The sequence below is a fragment of the Eptatretus burgeri genome, chromosome 2 (genome assembly GCF_056783735.1).
Source record: "Eptatretus burgeri isolate ZD-2024b chromosome 2, Ebu_testis_v1, whole genome shotgun sequence".
In the NCBI taxonomy this organism is placed as follows: Eukaryota; Metazoa; Chordata; class Myxini; order Myxiniformes; family Myxinidae; genus Eptatretus; species Eptatretus burgeri.
Window position 1 is genome coordinate 155410624 of NC_140962.1, and position 20274 is coordinate 155430897.

General features: G+C 47.3%; 1 protein-coding gene across 1 annotated transcript; it reads left to right on the forward strand.

Annotated features, from left to right (window-relative positions):
- The first annotated feature begins 957 nt into the window (after window positions 1-957).
- Window positions 958-19051, forward strand: LOC147033646 (protein FAM3C-like). The gene is made up of 9 exons (XM_085871719.1): window positions 958-1231; window positions 7190-7312; window positions 7580-7603; window positions 7897-8020; window positions 9210-9268; window positions 10315-10365; window positions 11090-11174; window positions 11302-11425; window positions 18673-19051. The coding sequence occupies exons 1-9, from the start codon at window positions 1219-1221 to the stop codon at window positions 18760-18762; spliced, it is 693 nt and encodes a 230-aa protein (XP_085727845.1). The 5' UTR covers window positions 958-1218; the 3' UTR covers window positions 18763-19051.
- The last annotated feature ends 1223 nt before the right edge of the window (window positions 19052-20274 follow it).

Here is a 20274-nt window from a genome sequence, read left to right on the forward strand (position 1 = left end):
AAAAAGAATAGAAGAATTGTGACGTCAATTGTGACGTCATCGCACCGTGTCCTGACATTGGTTTGGTAAATAAATGCCCATAACTTGGGAACCACTCTTCCGATTGATATCAAACCTTGAAAAGGCACATCCGCAGGGCCCCAGCAATATACCTGGCAAGTTTCAATTCGATCGGACCAGTGGTTGTCGAGAAACAGCGGACACACACACACACACACACACACACACACACACACACACACACACACACACACACACACACACACACACACACACACACACACACACACACACACACACACACACACACACACACACACACACCCACATTCACACATTCACACACGCATATACACACACACACACACTCAAACATTCACACACACACACACACACACACACACACACACACACACACACACACACACACACACACACACACACACTGCTGGAATTATAGATAGCTGGTTAAAATTGTTGTTATAACGGGATAACTATCAACGAACCCTGGAAATACCACATTTGGAGCAAGTTTACACATGGAACCCCTTAATTTACCTGGAGGATCACACATCCACGTGATCATTCAAATCTTGTTGTCCGTGAGGAACTCACTGACAAAGTGACGAGATGTCTCCTTACGTGGAGACCTCGTATCTCACTCACGTCTTTACACACATTTAAAAAATGAGTTTTCATGCGGCATCGAAGATCGACGGAAGACGCGTTTTTTTAATTTTATCTTTGTCCTGTTCATGACGGCCATGTGTGTTGTTAGCGGCTGCTTACAATCTCCTCGCATCGATTATTATTGAAAGGTGAATAAATAGCGTTTGGATTTTATAAATAATCATTGGATCGATGTTATAATTTACAAATGAAGAAACGAGTTCCCGTCAGTTGTGTGATATATTATTTTCGGAACAGTGCGAATGTTTTAAACAACAACTACAACAACAACAACAACATCACCCGATCACAGTTTCCTGAAGGGGGTGGTGCTTTCTCATCGATTTGTACAGTTGGTGCTTACGTATAATCATTTGACGCTTCTGTGGCGAGTGGACCTGGGTTCTCTCGTCGGTGATCCTTCAGGAAGCGCTATCCTTGTGGGAGGTTGTGGTGTTTCGACAATTTCAACGGCTCTGAAAGCGAAACCCGTGCGGGCGGACAGTTGGGAGCGCGGTCCATCGTCACGTGACTCACCGGCGGCTCAAGATGCGCTTTTCCGGTGAGTTCCAGTACTGTGTGATCACCACAATCCGTGAAATCCATTGAACATCGAACCACCACCACCACCACCACCACCACCACCACCACCACCACTTTTCCCAGAGATGTGGTAATGATCGCTTTCAATGTAAAACTTTAAAGGACTTGTTTAGAAATGGATCGAATTGTGTAACTTTAATGATTTTTTTTTAAAATTGAGCTTCTGTCTCTTCCATGAGCCTCGACACTGAACACTAAAAGCTGTTGTTCAGGAATTTGAGGGTTCGTCCAGGATCGTGTCGATGTCTGCAGACAATTTGAACAACAGGTTGGCAAAGGTGTGTTAACGGCAATGGCGAGCAGACTCCACCCCCCCTACTCCTCCACCCCCTCCCCAACGGCGAGCAGACTCCACCCTCTACTCCCCCGCCCCCTCCCCAACGGTGAGCAAACTCCACCCCCTACTCCCCCGTCTTCTCTCCCACAGCAAGCAGACTCCACCCCCTACTCCCCCGCCTCCTCCCCCATGGCGAGCAGACTCCACCCCCTATTCCACCACCCCTCCCCCACGGCGAGCAGATTCCACCCCTACTGCACCGCCCCTCCCCCACGGCGAGCAGATTCCACCCCCTACTGCACCGCCCCTCCCCCACGGCGAGCAGACTCCACCCCCTACTCCAACGCCCACTCCTCCACGGAGAGCAGACTCCCACCCCCTCCCCCACGGCGAGCAGACTCCACCCCCTACTCCCCCTGCCTCTCTCCCATGGTGAGCAGACTCCCCCCACCTCCCCCCACCCCTTCCTCCCTCCACAGGAAAGAACCCAGAGTGCCCATGAGCACATTTACCGATGTGCATGGCAGTGCAGTTTCAACACAATGACAGAGGAACCAAATTTATCCTTTTTACGATCATTGGGAGGACTCGAGCTTGAATCTTTCTCACCATTCTGGGATTCCCTCATATTTAGAGAGAAAAAAAACTGGAGAATGTGCCAGGAAGAGTCGCAAAACCAGCAAATCGAGCGAAGGATTGTGGATTCTCCTTAAGCTGCTCTCCATCTTGTGGATTGTGGACCCGACGTTAAAGTGGAGAAGGAAAAGAGCCGATGTGTTGCGGGTTCTCATAATTATCCCAATCCGACAACGTCCCAGAGGTAAAATTCTTCCGCAGATCACCAGACAAAACACACACGAGGACATCGAGTCCAACTCTTCAAGGGAAATTGCCGGAAGGAGATGAGGACAATTCCACAGTGGAACAACCTTCCCAGAGAAGTGGTCAGCTGTGTTGTCATGAACCAGTTTAAGCCTAATATAGAAATGTTCTGGAAATACGACCGAGCCTCACACCTTGCTCAGCTTGACGTCATGGAGGCCAGGGCCTCGGGGACCGTTGCAGTCTCCCGCGACAGGGTTAAGTCGATGGTCCTCTCACTTTCCCATCTCAGACAGGACACTCGTCTCTGTCTTCTACCGCCTCCTTTCTGGTCTTGCACCCTCTTCTCTTTTGCTGCTTTCCCCTCCGCCATGCTTCCCACATTTCTCCATGGCGTATGTAGTCTGCCGGTGGCCCCCTTCTGGTGAAACTCCCCTGGTCCAAATCTCTGCCTGCCTCTTTTCACTCATTCCGCCCCCCCCCCCCTTGGTCTTTGGGACTGCTATTTTCCGCCGTCTCAGAGCATCCTCGATATGGGGCCGTGGTCTTTTCTGCACCCGTTGACCATCTCTATTTACGTGTTCTATTGGGTTGACATTAGGTGACATGCTTGGCCACTCTAACACCATTGACCTTCGACTTCTTCAGAAAGGCAGTTGTCTGCTTGGAACGATGCTTCGGATCGTTATCGTGCTGAAATACAGATCCTCGACCAAGTTTTCGCAGGAAGGGTAACATCTTCTCCTTCAGGATGTCACAGTACATCGTAGAATCCATGTTTCCGTCTATGAACTTGAGCTCTCCAGTACTAACAGCACTCGTGCATCCCCAAACCATGACACTACCACCACCATGCTTGACAGTACGGATAACGCATTTGTCTTGGTACTGTTCCCCAGGTCGCCGCCAGACACGCTGCACTCCATCAGATCGAAACAAATTGATCTTCGTTTCATCAGACCAGAGGACATGTTGCCAGTAGTCCAGGGGCTTGGATTGATGTGTTTCAGCAAACTGTTTGTGAGTTTTCTTGTGGATCTGCTTCAGGAGAGGCTTACACCTGGGACGACGCCCATGCAAACCGATATGATGGAGTGTGCGACGTATGGTTTGCGCACTCACAGACTGGCCAGAAGCTGGAGAAATCTCTTCAGCAATATTGGCGGCACTTTGTCGTCTGTCTTGGAGGACTAGATTCTGAACTTGGCGAACAGTACGTTCAGTCATCTTTGCTGGTCTGCCCTGGCGAGCGCAACTCATTGTTGTACGCTTCTTGGAGAACCTCTGGATGACCTTGGCCACGGCGTTGGGGCTTACTTTCAAAGAAGCACTGATCTTCTTGTATCCTTGGCCATCTTTATGTCGGGCAACGATTCGGTCTTTGACATCTTTTGAGAACTCTTTACCATGAGGAGCCATGCTGCTTTCTCAATGGCGATCGGTACAGTATTCCCTATGCAATTATTTCTTCAGCAAGCAGATAGACAATTACTGCATCGAGTACACTTCTTCACTTTTAACATACCAGGGAGGTTGCAGCTCTACGGACATTGTGTGTATTGTTTGGTGCATATTTGTACGTTTAACACTGTTTCACTTAAATATGCAGAAAATGATGAAAATGGAAGCGGTTTTACCATGCTTGACTTACTTCTTGTGCAGACAATAGCAGGGGTGCACTCACTTTTGTTGCCTCCTCTTTCAGAAATATTCGTAATATGCCCCATTGTTTTTTTTATGGAATGGCAGTTTTGTGCCTGCATACATATTGCAGAATGTCTACTCTGCAATCAACTCTAAGGTTTTGCTTCCAGCACAGCTGCTTAAAAAGTCACACTGAATTATTTACATATTTGTGAGGGGTGTACTCACCTTTGTGAGATAGTGTATATGTATGTATATATATATATATATATATATTGTTGTGGTTACCAGATTCGCAAACCACCATTCAGGTCCCTTAGGTGAGGTATCTCGGTAAGTGCATGTGTAGTTAGGCCCAAACCCGTTGTCTAGTGGGAATACATGTCATTTATGCGTGCTGCGACTCTTCAGGATAGCCGTTTTTCTTTTACTATCTTTATTTTGGACCAACCGCCATGATTACCATCACAACCACAACATCAACCACCAACCACAACGCCGCTTCACCACAACCGCCACGACCTTCACGTCACACCTCGCAACCGTAGCATCGCCACCGTTCTTGCCCCGCTGTGGGTACCGGTGTTGGACTCGTGCAGGGCGCGCGTCGAACAGCGTGTACAAAATCACGGATTTTGTGCTTCAAAAACGGATCAAAAACGACACACGCCCACTTTTTGCCGTCCAATCGGTGAGCGAGGGGCGATTTGGCCCCGCCTCCAGGACGATCGATATATGCAAATTTGTGGATCAAAAAGCCTTCACGCCCACTTTTTCTCGGGCCAATGGGGAGCGAGGTGAAAGGTCAAAGGGAGGGGGTCAAAGGCGAAGCTACGGGGGGATAAAAGGACCGTGTTCGTCAGTCAGGAGAGGGGAGAGTCGGAGAGTCCAGAAGTGGTAGAGTCGAGGATCGGAGAGTCCAACGAGAGAGTCCAGAGGAGAGTCCAAAGAAGAGTCCAACAGGAGAGTCCAAAGAAGAGTCGAACGAGGAGAGTCCAAAGAAGAGTCCAGAGTCGGAGAGTCCAGAGGCGGAGAGGCGGCAGCGGCGCAGGCAGACGAGGGGTGCTCGCGTCGGTGCCGGGAGCTGCACGCCCGAGGGAGGCCGGCAGCGCGACCTGGCCGAGGTGGAGACGCACACCAGGGATAATAAAGATCCTCTATACCCCGAGCATCAGCAACCCCCTCCTGTTTCCCCCCGCGCTGAGATAGTGCGACCAACAGGGCCCCTTTCCCACCCCCTGCCAGACACTGTCCGCGAGGCCCGCGGAGTGAGGCGCCATCGCCGCTCCGCGTCTCATCACCAGACGGGTAGGCGCGACCCGGTCTCGGCCTCAGGCCCGCCTCATCCTTGAGGGTATTCTTTTCCTTGGTTTTGGGTATGTGTTGTCGGCGCCGTCTGTGAAGTAGAATTGTATAAGTGTTGCCGTGTGCTCGGTAGTCGGTATTAGCTCTGCATTGCTTTCGCTTTTATATTTGCTTTTTGTGTAAATGGAATTGTGTTTTTTCTGTGTGCTTTTGGTGGAATTGAATACGTGTGCTTCCCGTGTGCCGCGAATAAATGTGCTTTATTATTGAACTGTTCTCCCGCTTCGCTTCGTCTTTTCCTCCATTGAATCCCCATCTTGCTTCACGTAAAGGGTTGGTAGTGGGCTGAATACGCCCGATAATTAATCGAACCGTCGAGATCGACGATAACACCGCTCGGTTATTCTGATAGTACGGAACGGGTCGCTTAAGTGGCCCGTGTCCGAAGTCGACCTGCGGCGAGGTGCGATCGCCCGGTCTACCCTCCGTGTGGGTACTTAGGTAGGTCGAATTCGGCGAGCAACCCTATCCCACGCGGGGGCTGATTGGCTCGATCGCGGTGAGACCGAAAGGTCCACCCGTGACTGGTTCCCGGCGTTAGTCCGAGAGGGTCACGACTGGATTGTCCGTCCGGTGGGCGACGTGCCGCGATTCGAGTTACGTGGCCGTTCGCACGCCGGCGGGCGCGAATACCGCAACAATATATACACAGGGGGCTGCAAAAGTAGGGATACATTACTGTATACCTACTTTTGCAGCCCCCTGTATATATAATTGTATTTTTTTTGGCAGCCATATTGTTATTATTTTTTTCAAAAATCTCAACGGCTGAATAGATTGAGGTGAAACTATACAGCTATGACCGCCTATCCATGAGGAGCAAAACATTCCCGTCTATGACGTCACCCATGACTCATAGGTCACAATGTTTGGCAGCCAAATTGGATTACCATCAAACCTTTAAGAATTAAATCTCCTTCTCCAGAATGGCCTGACAGATCGAGGGGAAACTTCAGACGCATGTTCCCCAAGCCTTGGTGATATCAGATTGTTCACGAATAATTGATAGGTCACACGGTTTGGCAGCCATATTGGATTGAATGAAAATCTTTAAAAAAAAATCTTTAACTCCAACCGCTTCATCGATCAATTTACAATTATGATCGAGTAATGATGGAGAATATACGTTGTAAATTTCAAACTGATGGGACACTGTGTTTGACAGCCAGAATGATTTAATTTTTTGAATCTGGTTTCTTTTTATTTATTTATTTATTTTTGATTGAGGCTCACTTTTGAGGGTAGAATAGCAGCAGCGAAAACAGTCATCCTAATCCAGGTTCCTCCTGATGACGTCATGAATCTTTGCTTTTTCTTGTTCGAGTTCCTTCTGATGACTCCATTTCCAGACTGTACCTGCAGTATTCGGTCTTCAATTTGATTTTCATCACTTTGTGAATTCGATTGAATAACAATAGACATCATGGGTCAGGGTCGAGAGGTCCGATCAAAGCGGGACGTCTCGGTACCCGGTCATCACTGCCAGCAGTTATAAAGTGACGGTTCTCGTTATGTCGATTGTTAATTTATGTTGTTTATTTACATTTAGTTATGTTGAACTCTGGCGGGGGAATTTGCTCGATTTTAAAATTGAACATCCTCGGTAGTGGGTGAGATATAGGATGGCGAAGGTAGTGAATGGGAAGCTCTCGTTGCAGTGTTAAACTTCACGAGATGGGTGCACACTGAAGCGCAGGTTTATCGAGCTCGGAGACCTTTCTGGGGTTTTCCATTTGACCGTGTGCTTTGTTGGGGATAAATAATGGACTTTTTGTTTATTTGTTTGGTTTCTTCTTCTTTTTTTTATAGGTGCAGTCAGGCTTGGCATACTGGCCTTGATTGTGATCGTTCTTATCGTTGTGGCTTATCACGAGCTTGAGGTCAAATTGAAAGGAAACATTCACAACATTATATCCAAAGTGTCTGTTTTCGGTGAGTCTTGGGGATGTGTTTTTCCTGATGTGTATCACAGGAGTCTTTCCTTGTCTTACACCTTGTTTTGTTACCCTTGCCGGACGACAGGGTATTGCATTGGTTCCGTTTGTCTGTCTGTCTGTCTGTCTGTCTGTCTGTCTGTCTGTCTTTGTTTGTCCACACGCAACTTTTGTGTTTCTTCTCCGCAATTAATGAATGAATTGCTTAATAATCTCTGGTTGCTCTTTTATTGAATTATTTATTTGTTTTTCCTCTGTTTTGTAGGTAAACAAGAAATACCTGCTGCAAGTAAGTAGCATAAAATGCCATGAAATGAGCTCTTCACTGCAATTCCTTACAATGTTGCTTCCTGTCTGGCAGCACTTCTTGTCAACTAGACGAACACCCCGCTCCCCTTTCCGAGCACCATACCCCCCCTTCCGAGCATGGCGTTCGACCCTGCTGCCGCCATCGCTTTCCCGCTGACCCTGCTGTTCCTCCTTCCACATCAATTTCTCCATGAAATATTTGATTGTGTGTACTTTGTTGGAATTGCTGTATTCTGAAGTTATGAATGTGTCATTCTTTTTTTTGTTCCTTAGAAGCAAAGGTTGTACGAAACAAGTGTAACCTCTCTGTGCTGTGCGCGTCGGGGCACTTGGCTTTCAGGCTACTCAGTGGAGCCGCCAGCATCGTGGGCCCAAAGATTTGCCTCGAAGATGATATGTGAGTATTGATGCCGATATCATTAGCGTGAAGAATCTCGCCACGTTTTCTTTAGGCATCAGCAGGGTGAACGGCATTACCTTCGGATAAACCCAAATTCTGTTTTGTTGGAGTCCGACGATGTGTGTGTTTGAGGGGTTGGCCATCGTGCTTTCGCCGGTATCGGTATTTAAATGATCGTTCCATATTTTCTCATTTATGGTTGTATTGAAGGTGTTGCTTGGGAATATCCATCCTTTAGAAGATGAGAAGAAAGTGGGGTCCTTCCCCCCTCCCCAAGTGAATAAGAAGTTCAACTGTTCGGCCAATCATAGTCTCCTAAAAGCCTCTTTGTTAGCGCACCTGGCTTTGTGACATCATACCTTGCTCCCGACCATGAGCTTCAGATCAATACTGCATAACCTTATTTGTTTTGTATAAATACATTTATTATGTATTTTATGTTACAATTTTTCAATTATTTGCGAGTCCTTAAGCGGGCTGGCAGTTTGGCCGATAGGTACGCGTGCACACCTCCATGCTGTTGAGCCTGTGTTTGAATCCCGGCGTTTCACAGGCAGGTGATTCATCAATGAGGTGTGCCTTGCCTCGCATAGACGTTAAACTTGGAGTCATGTCTGCCAGCATTAGTTGGTGGATGTAAAAGATCCCATGGTGTCCTTCGCGAAGAGAAGGCGAGCTGTCACCAGCACCATGAACAAATTACAAATTCCTGCCTAAACTACCGTTGGGGAGGAAATGGAAAAAAACATGCAGTCCAACACATGTGAATGATCCACGTTGGTAGCAACGGCGCTCTGTATAACCATGTTTGGTACGTGAGAATTGGAGAATCCTGGACTGGCTGATCGCCAGCTCGTCGTTTGTGCTACGTTGGTAACCGCAGTGCGGAGGGCGATCTCTTGGCATTGGCACGTTACCTTGTGTTCACCTGCGCACATTGTGCCGTCTCGTTCCCAGATAATGTGAAAGAATTGATGATAACTGGATAATTAAGTCGTACTTTTTTTTAAATTTCTGAACCCCACAAGGTCAAACATCATGATTTGATCCCATCGACATTGGCTCGCTTTTCAAACCGTTGCAAACCCGTCCGTGCGTGTCTATGCATCTTGGTTCACGATAACTAACCCAGCCATGTAATCCGCTTGCATTGTTCAGCATGTTCCATCATGATGTTTGTTTGCAGACTGATGAGCAGTGTGAAGAACAATGTCGGAAGAGGTTTCAACATTGCACTCGTTGAAGGTAAGCTGAGCTTTTGGCTGTGTTTCTTTTTTTTTTGAGGCGCAGGCATTTTGTTGAGCATGCCCTGTGTGTTTCCGGTGTTTTTGACTTTGTATCCTGAGGATGTAGTCAAGTATCATTGCCGAGCCTCAGTCCTGCTAGATTGCACGGAGGTAGTGCGTGCACCTTCGAGCTCCCTCATCCGAGTCTGATTCCTGACACGGCTATGACCTGTGATCCCACTGCTTCGATTTACGTCTGAGAATGCTGTCCTTTGGAGGGATTTTAAGTCCACTGTCCCATCCGTCAGCATTTGCTGATTGATGTTGAAGAGTAGTATCATCTGCTTGGGCGGGGGATGGGCGTGCCTGTACCTGTACCACTGATGCACTGTGACCTGTAGGTTCGTGTGGGAAATTGTAACTTGTTCACGGTGCCAGCGATAATGCACATGCTCCTCCCGAAGGACACCGTGGGTTCTCGTAACATCCACCATCGAATCGTGTCATGCTGGCAGGCAGGGCACTCAATCGCTGTTGGATGCGAAAGAATGAATTTCCATCCATTGTCAATCCGAGGCAACATTCTTGATGATAAAATGTGATTGCATGATTTACTTTTCGTTTACTCAGGGTGAGATCAACAAGACACTGATTGACGTATGCGAACCACCTTGGGAAGCGAGGAGAAAGCTGATGTTTTGGGGTGTTAACCCTTCGTCGGAGGAGAAAAAGGGATTAACACCCAAAAACATGAGCTTGCATTGCTTCCCACGGTGGTTATCGTATCTCGATCAACGTCCCGTTTGTTTCATCCCTTGTTGCATTTGTTTGCCGAGACAGAACAACACTCGTCTTCACCAGCAAAGTTGGTTCTTCATTTTCTTTCGTTCACTTGCTGGCTGGCCGTGTGATCCGCCACACGATGCTGTTATGTTGAACCTGTCATGTTTCAGTGCAATTGCATCACACTTTTACCTTTGCCATGGTACCAGAATAAGTCCCAAAGAGCTCATTCAACATGACTATCTATTGCCATAACTTTGTATGCCTGTTTATGTGTTTTAGGAAGTACGGGTATGGTGAAAGACACGAAGGTCATTGACATGTGGGGTGGAGGTAAGTTTAACGTGTGTTAGTTTGAAACAACTTCACTTTATTGTCCCTTTGACTACCCACTCCTCTTTTTATTATTTGTGACAAGCAAGATAACTTGGCATCATCACCCTGATCTCTCAGCGGCCTCTTCTATCCCATCTCGAAAGCACCCGATCAATCCCTTACGGCGGGAGGGGTGATACGCCATGGCACTCTCTCTGCGAGAGGGGTGCCGCGCCGCACGGCGGCGCTCTCTCTACGGGAGGGTGCCGCGTGGCGGCGCTCCGTCTCTGCCGGAGGGGCGCCGCTCCGCGCGGCGGCGCTCCGTCTCTGGGGAGGGGCACCATGTATTTTATCTTGTGTTTGCATCCATGCTGCATGTACTTTGTGCATCAGCTGTTTTTTTTTTTTTTGTAATTTTGTTTGCCTTTGAGACAGAGTTCAATTTTGTTTTGTTTTCCACTCTAATTGTTTTGCCTTCCTATATTTGCCACACTCTTCTTGCCACACTGCCGATGTGATTGACTTTTCTTTGTCATTGCATGGCAGGCTTTAGGCAACCCTGAAATGATCTGTCATCCGACTTATCCAATCACCCCCTCCCTGATCACGTGCTCCTCTTTCAGACACTGGTGGAATTCGCCGTACCAGCCATCAGCAGTTCACAAGTATATTTATGGGACTGTTTTGATATTTATGGTCTTTCATGACTGATCTTTTAATTTTGCTTTTCATTCCTTTTTAGATGTGAAAGACTTGATCACATTCCTTAAAGACATCCCAAAAGGAATGCTGGTGTTCATCGCGACTTTTGATGACGGAGCGACAAAGTAAGTGGCCAAACCAACGTCATGTAAATTTGTCCCGCAGGGAAATCACACGGACACGTTTTGTAATGCACGTGGAGTTGTTCGAAGTTTCAAATTGGCTGAGGAGTGAGTGTTCGATGTTCTTCAGGTTGAATGACGAAGCGAGGGAACTTATCCAGCAGCTGGGAAGCAAAGCCATTAAATCACTCGCTTTCCGCGACAGCTGGGTGTTTGTGGGAGCCAAAGGTATCGACAGCAGCCTATTCGAGAAGGTAATAATTATTGGACGTGCGTTCGGATTCGAAAATTACACACGCATTGCCTCGCACTCTCGGGTTGTTCTTTTGTTCGTGCTCGATCGCTCCAAAAGGTGTGTGAGTGTGTGTGATCTCGAGGCAGGAGCAAAGTGTGCCCGTGTGTTGGGTTGTCATGTTAGTTGCAGTTGCACAACAAGATGGCCTCTTTGACTGTGCCTTTTTTCACCACACAATTCATCAATCCAAAGTGGGTGCAGCAGCGGAATTCCACAAATGTCTTCCTGTTTTCGAGGATGGCTTGGAGACGTGGTCTGTGCAGGGAAGGTCGTTTCTTTTTTTTTTTCTTTTTTTTGTATACCTTGGTCGAGGCTCGTATGAGAGCTAACACACAACTCACAGCAAGGAGGCATGAGACAAGAGGGGCGGGAGTGGAAGGGACAAAACAGTGGGGAACAGACACATTAGGTGAACTGTGGAAGGGAGAGGGATGGGGATGGGACGGGGAACATGGCGAAGAGAAGATGGACATTTCAGGGACTTTCAGGAAGGAAAGCAGGAGAAATGAAGGAAGTGGGCTTGGGTGGATTATCGGGGGTAGAAAAGATCGAGGATTTGGATGGGGAAGATAAGAGGTGGTGGTGAACAGCTGTTTTGAAAGCCTGGAGGGAAGAATGGGAAAAATAGAGTGAGGAAGTTTATTCCAAAGGCGGGAAAAAAGAGGAATGAAAGAGTGAAGATGAGCAGTGATTCGTGATTTTGGTAGTTTTACCAGAAGGGGGTTGTTGGCGGACCTTGAGCACCCTGTGGAAATGTGGTGGGGACAAATCGCAGAGAGAGCAGGGGGGCAAGGCTGGAGAGGAGTCTGTAGAAGACAAAGACCACCAACCAACCTGCGGTGATTGAGTGAGAGGCCCAAAGACTCAGCTTCATTGCGGGAGATGCCGATGGTCTTAAATGCCCTGGTTTCGACAGCGTGAAGCCGAGAAAGGTGGGAGGCAGGAGCACCAGCCCAGAGGGGAGAGCAGTACTCCATCAGGCTACGGGCAAAAGCTTTGTAAGTGGTCAGGAGCTCAAGAGGGCCGAGGAAGGACTTAGCATGACGGAGGATTCCCAGTCGGCGACTGGCTTTTGAGGCGAGGTTGGAAATGTGACTTTCCCAGGAAAGGTCATGGCAGATAGTGAGACCCAGAAGCTTGAAAGAAAAGACTTCTTCCAGAGGATTGTTGAGAAAGTGGATGGGGGGGTTTTGTAAACGGTCCTTTCGAAGAGACATAGTGAGAGTGTGAGATTTGTCTGGATTGAAAGACATGTTCCACGTGTTGGACCAGTTTGTGATTTTATCCAGATCTGCAGTGAGCGAAGAAGCTGCTGCTTGCCGGTCTGAGGGATGACAGATGGTACGGCAGAGGGTGGAGTCGTCGGCAAAGAGAAATAGAGGATTTTCCAGAGAGTCCGAGAGATCATTGATGAAAACCAGAAAAAGAACAGGGTCCAGAACGCTACCTTGAGGAACTCCAGCCTGCACAGGAAGAGGGGATGAAAGAACTCCATTTAGGGCCACACGTTGACTGCGACAGGAGAGGAAGTCTGCGAGCCATGAGTGGAGATGGCCTTGAATACCATGGGAAGAGAGTTTGGTGAGTAGGGCAGGGTGCCAGACTGTGTCAAAAGCACGTGATATGTCCAGGGATACGGCTCGGATTTCCTGTCTGGCATTGAGGACCTCCATCCATTGATGGGAGAGCAGAAGCAGCATATCCAGGGTAGAGTGACCTGGTCTGAAACCAAATTGATGATTGGAAATCAAGCCATTGGAGAAGAGGAAGGATTTCATATCTGAGGCGATGATGGATTCCATCACCTTGCTGATGATTGGGAGAAGGCTGATTGGTCTGTAGTTATAGGGATCTGTTTTTGCACCTTTTTATGCAGGGCAGTGATGTTAGCAGATTTCCATGCAGATGGCAGATGACCTTGGGCAAATGAGAGGGTGAATAGAACAGAGAGAGGGTGAGCAAGAGCAGAAGAGCAGGCTTTGAGGACACGTGGGCTGATGCCGTCTGGACCGGTTGCAGAATCTGACTCGAGGTTTGAAAGCAAGCTCTCCACCTTGTCAGGAGAAAAGGATACAGAGTCCAGGGACAGTTGGGTGCGACTGGGTAAAGTGGGTAGAGATAGTGATGGGTTTGGGACACAAGATTTAGCTGCAAACACCGAGTTTAGACATTCAGCTTTATCACGTGTGGAATCAGCAGTGCGGCCATTTGAGGTAAGGGAGGGGATGGAGGGAACATACACCAGAAACAGATTTGATTAAACGCCACCAGGATTTTGAGGAGGGAGAGAGGTTTGAGAGTTCAGACTTGAGATGAGAAAGATGTTGTTTTCTGGCTCTCCTGAGGGTAGATACACACTTGTTCCGAGCTTTGTGGAAAGAACTGAGATTGCCCTCAGTTGGGTTTGCTTTCCATGAGGCAAAGGCAAGTTGTTTCCAGGACAACTGCCTCGCCACAAGCTTCAGTAAACCAAGGGCGGGAGGAAGGGTAAGACAACTGAACACGAGAGGGGATAAATCTGTGCATGAGGGAGAGCAAGTTTCTTTGAAAGAATTCCCAGGATGCGTTGATGTTTGAGAAAGTAGTGATAGGAAACCAGTCTGTAAGTTTGATGGCTGCTCGGAGACCCTGCCAGTCGGCTTGAGTGAAATGCCAGACTCGACGGCGGTGAGGTGGTTCTCTGATAACAGCCAGAGAGATGTCCACTTTGACAAGGACGTGGTCAGAAGAACCAATTGGAGCGAAGGAAGAGCAGCAGATATTGTCAGGGAAATTTGTCAAAATCAGATCCAGAAAAGATGGAGTACCATTGGTTGAGATCCGGGTCGGGAAGTTGACCGATTGAGTTAGTCCCAATGAGTCACAGAAAGCTTTTGCTGAGGTGCCATGGCAGGTGAGAGAGGTACCCACACCGAGCCAACTGGCGTGATGACAATTGAAGTCACCACATAAGAGGAAGAGAGAGTTTGGATGAGAAGATAGAAGATGGTCCATGTTTTCGGATAGTGAGGTGTAGATGGAGTCATCACTGTTCGGTGGACGGTACAGTACACATATAAACATGAGGTGGGGAGTGGAGGGAAGCCGAAGCCAGAGGTATTCCTGGGGTTGTGGGGGAGTGAGAGCAGTGCATGGAGAGTGAGGAATAGAGTCTTTGATGAAGAGAGCAACACCTCCACCAGGACGAGGCTCAGGTCTGTCATACCGTAAGAGGGAGTAGCCAGGGAGAGATACTTGGGAGTCAGACACGTCTTGGGAGAGGAAAGTTTCTGTTAGGCAGATAATGTCTGGTTTGTCAGTGGCAACCTGTATGGAAAGATCTGAAAGGTTTGAGCGAAGGCCCCGGATATTTGAGGTCCACACTTTTAATGAAGAGGAAGGGGAGGAGGCTTTGGGTGCAGGAGGTGGAGGGGGAGGGGGAGGGTAGGACAAGGGATGAGGGGGCAGGTAAGGAGGGCTGCTGAAGGAGTGTGGGGTACAGCAGAACAGCGAGGGGAGGGGCCCAAATGAGGAGGAGAAAAGGCCCTGTGGTGCTGGGGGAGAGGGGGACAAGAGACAAGGAAGAAGGCAGTTGAGGATTTGAGGAGGTGGAGTGAAGAGATGGAGGTGAGAGGGCAGTGGAGGGAGGCAGGTTGGTGGATGAGAGGGGGGCAACTTTGAGAAGGAAGAGTGAGGGGGATGAAAGGTGGGAGAAAGGTGAGGGGGATTTTTGAGAGAGGTGAGAGGGAGGCTTGGAGGGAGAAGAGTGGGATGGTTGCTTTGAGAGTGAGAGTGAGGGGTGAGGGGGTGAGTTGGCACTGAAGTTGGAAAAAAGAATGTTTGATGGAAAGCGAGCATCCATGGCAAACTGTGGTTTTTAAAAGTTTTAGGTCAGAGATGCGATTTAACACAATTCTTGATGGATGCAATGAAGGCGAATTCAGAGCATGGAGAGAAGAAGCGCTGTAATAGTTGGATTTTTTAGGCAAGGAATGAAGGAGAGGTCGAAATGAGAGCAGTCTGTTAAAATAGCAGAAGAGTAGTGCATTGTGAAACAGTAAAGAGTACCACATGTGTGAGAGAGGAAGATGAAGCATTATAAGATCGTTTTTGTAGTTAAAAATAATGTATGAGAGAGTTCAACAGATTAGGTCATGGAAGTGTAAAAAAAAAAAAAAATCGAGGAAGAAGACTAGGAGGAGGTTAAGAGGAAGAAGAAGCAGAATCGGGAGAAGGTGAGCGTGTTGTTGTTGTTGGGTATATATATATATATATATATATATATATATATATATATATATATATATATATTTTTTTTTTTGTTGTTAATATTAATATATGAGAGTTCAACAGATTAGGTCATGGAAGTGTAAAAAAAAAAAAAAAAAAAATCGAGGAAGAAGACGAGGAGGAAGTTAAGAGGAAGAAGAAGAATCTGGAGAAGGTGAGCGTGTTGTTGTAGGGTATTTTTTTTATTTTTTATTTTATTTTATTTTTTTTGAGATAAGAAAGAGATTAGTTGGGAGAATGGGGGATGTTTGGAAAGTGGGGAGGATCAAAATTGAAGGTAATGGGGAGGATAGAAATTGAAGGTAATGTGGAGAAAAAAACAAACAAAAAAAAAAAACGATCGAACACTGAGTGGAACCGGTAGGCCTCAAGCCTAGGCCTAGGCCTCAAGCACAGGTAAGAACGTCGACAAAAATACTCACAAAATAGCACGATTTTTTAAACAAAACTGAACGAGCAACACACAGTAACATGTAGGTGAGAAAATTAAACAATTAAAACGGGACAAATAACAACCGGAAACTTAGCTTTGAGAACGTCAGCAGGGAGCCCCAAAGGAGACCTCTCGCTGCTCTAAAACCGGATGGTTGTTCTGATGGCGTTGCCGGGAGAGTCCACCATGCGAATAGCAATGTAGGGAGTTGAACAAGGAGGGATTTGAGGAATGACAAAGGATCGATTTGTGGCCTTCAAAGTGGAAGGGCACGTGAAATGCATGTTGGGAAAACAGACTTGCAGCACTGAAGTCGAAAGCAACGGACATGCTGCCAGCTCTTTATTTATTTACCTTGCAGCAGCTTCTGGAGGCAAAAGGATCTCTGCACGAAGCTGCTCCGTTTGCAGCAACTTTGTGCATAGTGTCGTGGAGACTTTTGCGTTGTGATGTGCCATGATGGCCGCCTTTGCCTTTTCGTTCGGTGTGATCATGAATGTGGCTGCAAAGCCTCATGCACATCCTCCAATTCTCGGAGTTCCTTTTAGAATTTTTACCTCCACTGCCGAAGGTAGACGGAGGATATGTTTTCACCCGTGTCTCTGTGTTTGTCTACCTGTCTGATTGTTACTTGTGAAATCGAAGCTTCTCGAGTACATTGGTTGGTCTGGTGTGTTTGGCTGCATTTCATTCGCCTCTTAGACACGATTTCAAACCGATCTTCACGAAACTTCACAAAATGGTAGAGTTGGTCTTAATGCAAGAAGCCCATTGATTTTTTTTGAGGTCAACAACTTTGGTGGTGATTCTGAAATCTTCAGTTTTCATCTGATTGAATTGAAATTTGAAGAGGAGTTGCATACCGTGGGCCTATCCAATGAGGGATGGCCACCAAGTCGCGCGATGTAACCGTCCAATCAGGAGGTGAGTTACCTGAGAGCAACGCTCCTCCCTCGCGTGGGGGAGGGATAAAAAAAGGTCGCGAGCTGCTCATGAGAGAGAGAAGTTGGTTGGTTCTTGCTGGTTGAGTTTGTGGCTCCTGGTCGATGATCGTGCTTGTCGGAGTTGGTGTTCGTGTTCATGGTGCTCGGGTCGCCGATCGGTATTCACGGCTGGCCAAGTCGCTCCTTGGATTCTGGATGCGTGGGTTCGAGTCCCACCGGCCGGGTTGTGTGGGAGCGAACGAGCTGAGGATCCCGTTTCCTTCCACGGAATCCGAACTCCACAAGTATGTGAAGAACGCTGAAGGTGGAGAGGTACCAACCAGACCTTGACCCTCAGCTCGCCTTCCCTCTCGAGCCGAAGGGCCAAATAAAGACCATTGGGATCCATTTATTTTGGCTGTGCGTGTCTGTGTGGGCCTGTCTTGTCAAGTAGAATTGTTAAGTGCTTTTGCTTGTACATTGATTGCATTTCTTAGAGTCTGATAACTCTGCTCTTCTGTGTTCCCCTCCCTGCCTATTGTAATTAAATATCCCTTTTGTTAAATGTTCCAGCTCGTTTCTGTGTTTCTTTCATTGGCTTAGCACGGTGCGTGTTGGGAAATTAACGAAGCGGAAAATTGTTCATTTTGGTCCGGCGCGGCTCTTGGTAACTCCGTTCGGTTACGCCGGATCCGAACCGTAACCCACGACTCGATCGGACAGTCGGCCGAGGGTGTGGTTTCCCCGGTAGTTGGACTGCGTGAGTACTTCGGTAAATTGGAGTTAGACAAGTGGACCCTACCTCACGCCGTCAAAATATTGGCTACCACGGTCCTTTAAGTGACCCGTCGGCCCCGGAGTTATCCGGGGTTACGACCTATAAATTCTAGGTGTTCAGTGGAGCCGACTCCACTGCTCCCCCTCGCGGTCGTGCTCGCCACCGAAACTCGGCCCCACAACAATATTGCACGATATATCAAAGTTGTGGACGGATTCGGACAAAACTTGGTGGACACAATGGGTGTGTCGCAAGGACGAATTGATTCGATTTTAGTGAAGATCCGAATCCAGATCGGGATACGAGAATTATTTAATTATTTATAGTGATTCTTCACCTTTGAGAGATGGGGCCAAAAACGATGTGGGCATGTATTGCAAGATATTTCAAATATGTATTGGGCTCAATATGTTCTTGTGGATCAGGTATTACAGGGCGGAGGTATGTGCTCTACCGAGTGAGTTTCGAGTTTTCTACATGATCTAAGGTTCATGAATGAGCCGTTTTCGCAAATAATGTGCATGCATGCACGTAGACGTTGGACAACGACGGACTTAATTTAGACAAAGACAGCCGGTGATCTTGGAGGAAGTGACTTAACTTCCTGGGGCATTCACAGTACCGGTGACGTCGCTTTTCTCCCCGCACACGGCAGGGCATCCCAAGGGGCTGGCAGGATAGCCGGCAGGAATATGTGCTCACCTTTCAGAAAATGTTGGAGAAATCGGTGCATTGTCACGATTATCACCCTTTCCTTTGCTTACACATTTGATTGATTTTTTTTTCTTTTTCTCCTCCCTCAGCACATGAAAAACAACAAAGAGACAAACAAGTATGAAGGTTGGCCCGAGTTGGTGGAGATTGAGGGCTGCATCCCCACAACCAAAGTGTAAAATCCATTTTCGCCTCTCCACCTCGACCGGATGTTTTTGTTTTTTGGGTTTTTTTTTTTTTCATCTCTTGCGACGAAGACTTGTGTTTTGGACAAATCCAAGAGGACGTCACGATGAAATTGCATGCTTTCACTTCCGGTTTCCAAAACAGCCCGGTCTGTCTCGCACGCTCGCGTCACCTACCCGGAGTTTCCAATTTCACTCAGGTATGTCGTTTCACTTCGTTCGTTTGCTCGTCCTCCACCGTCTTTGCTTTTGTGCTCCGGTTCCCCGAGTATTCTCGAGTTTGTTTGACGGCTCTTTCTTTCTCTCTTTCTCTTTTTTTTCCTCTTTTTTTTCTCTTTTTCTTTCTCTTTTTTTTTTTCTCTTTTTTTTTTTTCTCTCGTTTTTGCAATTAAATGTTTTCCATGCAAGTGCCTTTAAAACTATCGGATGCGTTTCATAAGATGTACAATCTCACTTCCATCATGGTGGTCACACGAGTAACGGCCTTGTGTGACACTCCGGTGCAATTTGTTTCCCTGGTTTTTGTGAAGTGCACGGTTCATTCGTGATGTCATCGTCTTGTTTTTTTTTTGTGGCTCTTTGTTTGATTCTGGCAGTTTGGGTAACAAAATTGTACTTTGAGCATCGCCTTTCATATTGTTGTCGTGACCTTTTCTCGCTTTTCTGCCTTTCTCATGCCTTCCTGTTTTGAATCTTCCTTTCCTGCACCATTCTCTCGTCGTCGGCTGTTTATGTAAGCGTTTGCAATCCCATGTGACGACACACTGCTACATCACGCTTTGTGCAAAGATCCCCCCCCCCCCCTTTCCAGTATTATTTATCTTTATCTTTGCCATCCTTCATTTATTTACAATTTTAATTCCTCCTTCATTTTCTCTTTTGTATGGATTCTGACATGCAACACAAATGACTGCTAGCTGCTCATCTTCGGTTCATTTAACCAATGATTATAGAATAAAATGATGTGAATGAATTGATCCGGTTTTTTTTATTTTTATTTTTTAATATAAAATGCAAAGTCGAGGCTCATGGAATCGAGGAAATTGGCGGAGGGTATGAACTGATATCCGGGGAAATGCTTTGCCACAATAATCAAGGGAATGAACGAACAGGAAAATAGGGATGAGGGAAGCAAACCCATGTAACCTGCAGTTCAGAGAGTTTGGTTACGGAGTGTTCATGGGGGGTAAAAAAAAAGAAGTAAAGATTGTGTGGTCAGAATGGGGAATGGTATGAGATGAAGGTACACTGCCTGCTTTTTGACATCCCGGCGGGAATACGATGATTGAACAGCCTCGTAAAGTGGTTCCACAAATAGGGGAATGAGAGGTGTGCTTCGCCTGCAATTTGGAAGTGTGACCAAGAGATGGTTACTGAATGAATACTTGTATCCTGAGAGAGCAGATGGAGCAATGTTGGATAACAGTCAGTGGAAAACAGAGGGCACCGACCTGCCTGTGTCGTTTGAGAAACGGGTCTTGTGCTTCGACCTCATCATGGGACATT

Bases quoted from the DNA above. Each gene is read 5' to 3' on its own strand.
- LOC147033646 (XM_085871719.1), top strand. The intron at 7,313-7,579 runs GTGAGTCTTGGG...TCTGTTTTGTAG, and splicing joins ATCCAAAGTGTCTGTTTTCG to GTAAACAAGAAATACCTGCT. The intron at 7,604-7,896 runs GTAAGTAGCATA...TTTGTTCCTTAG, and splicing joins ACAAGAAATACCTGCTGCAA to AAGCAAAGGTTGTACGAAAC.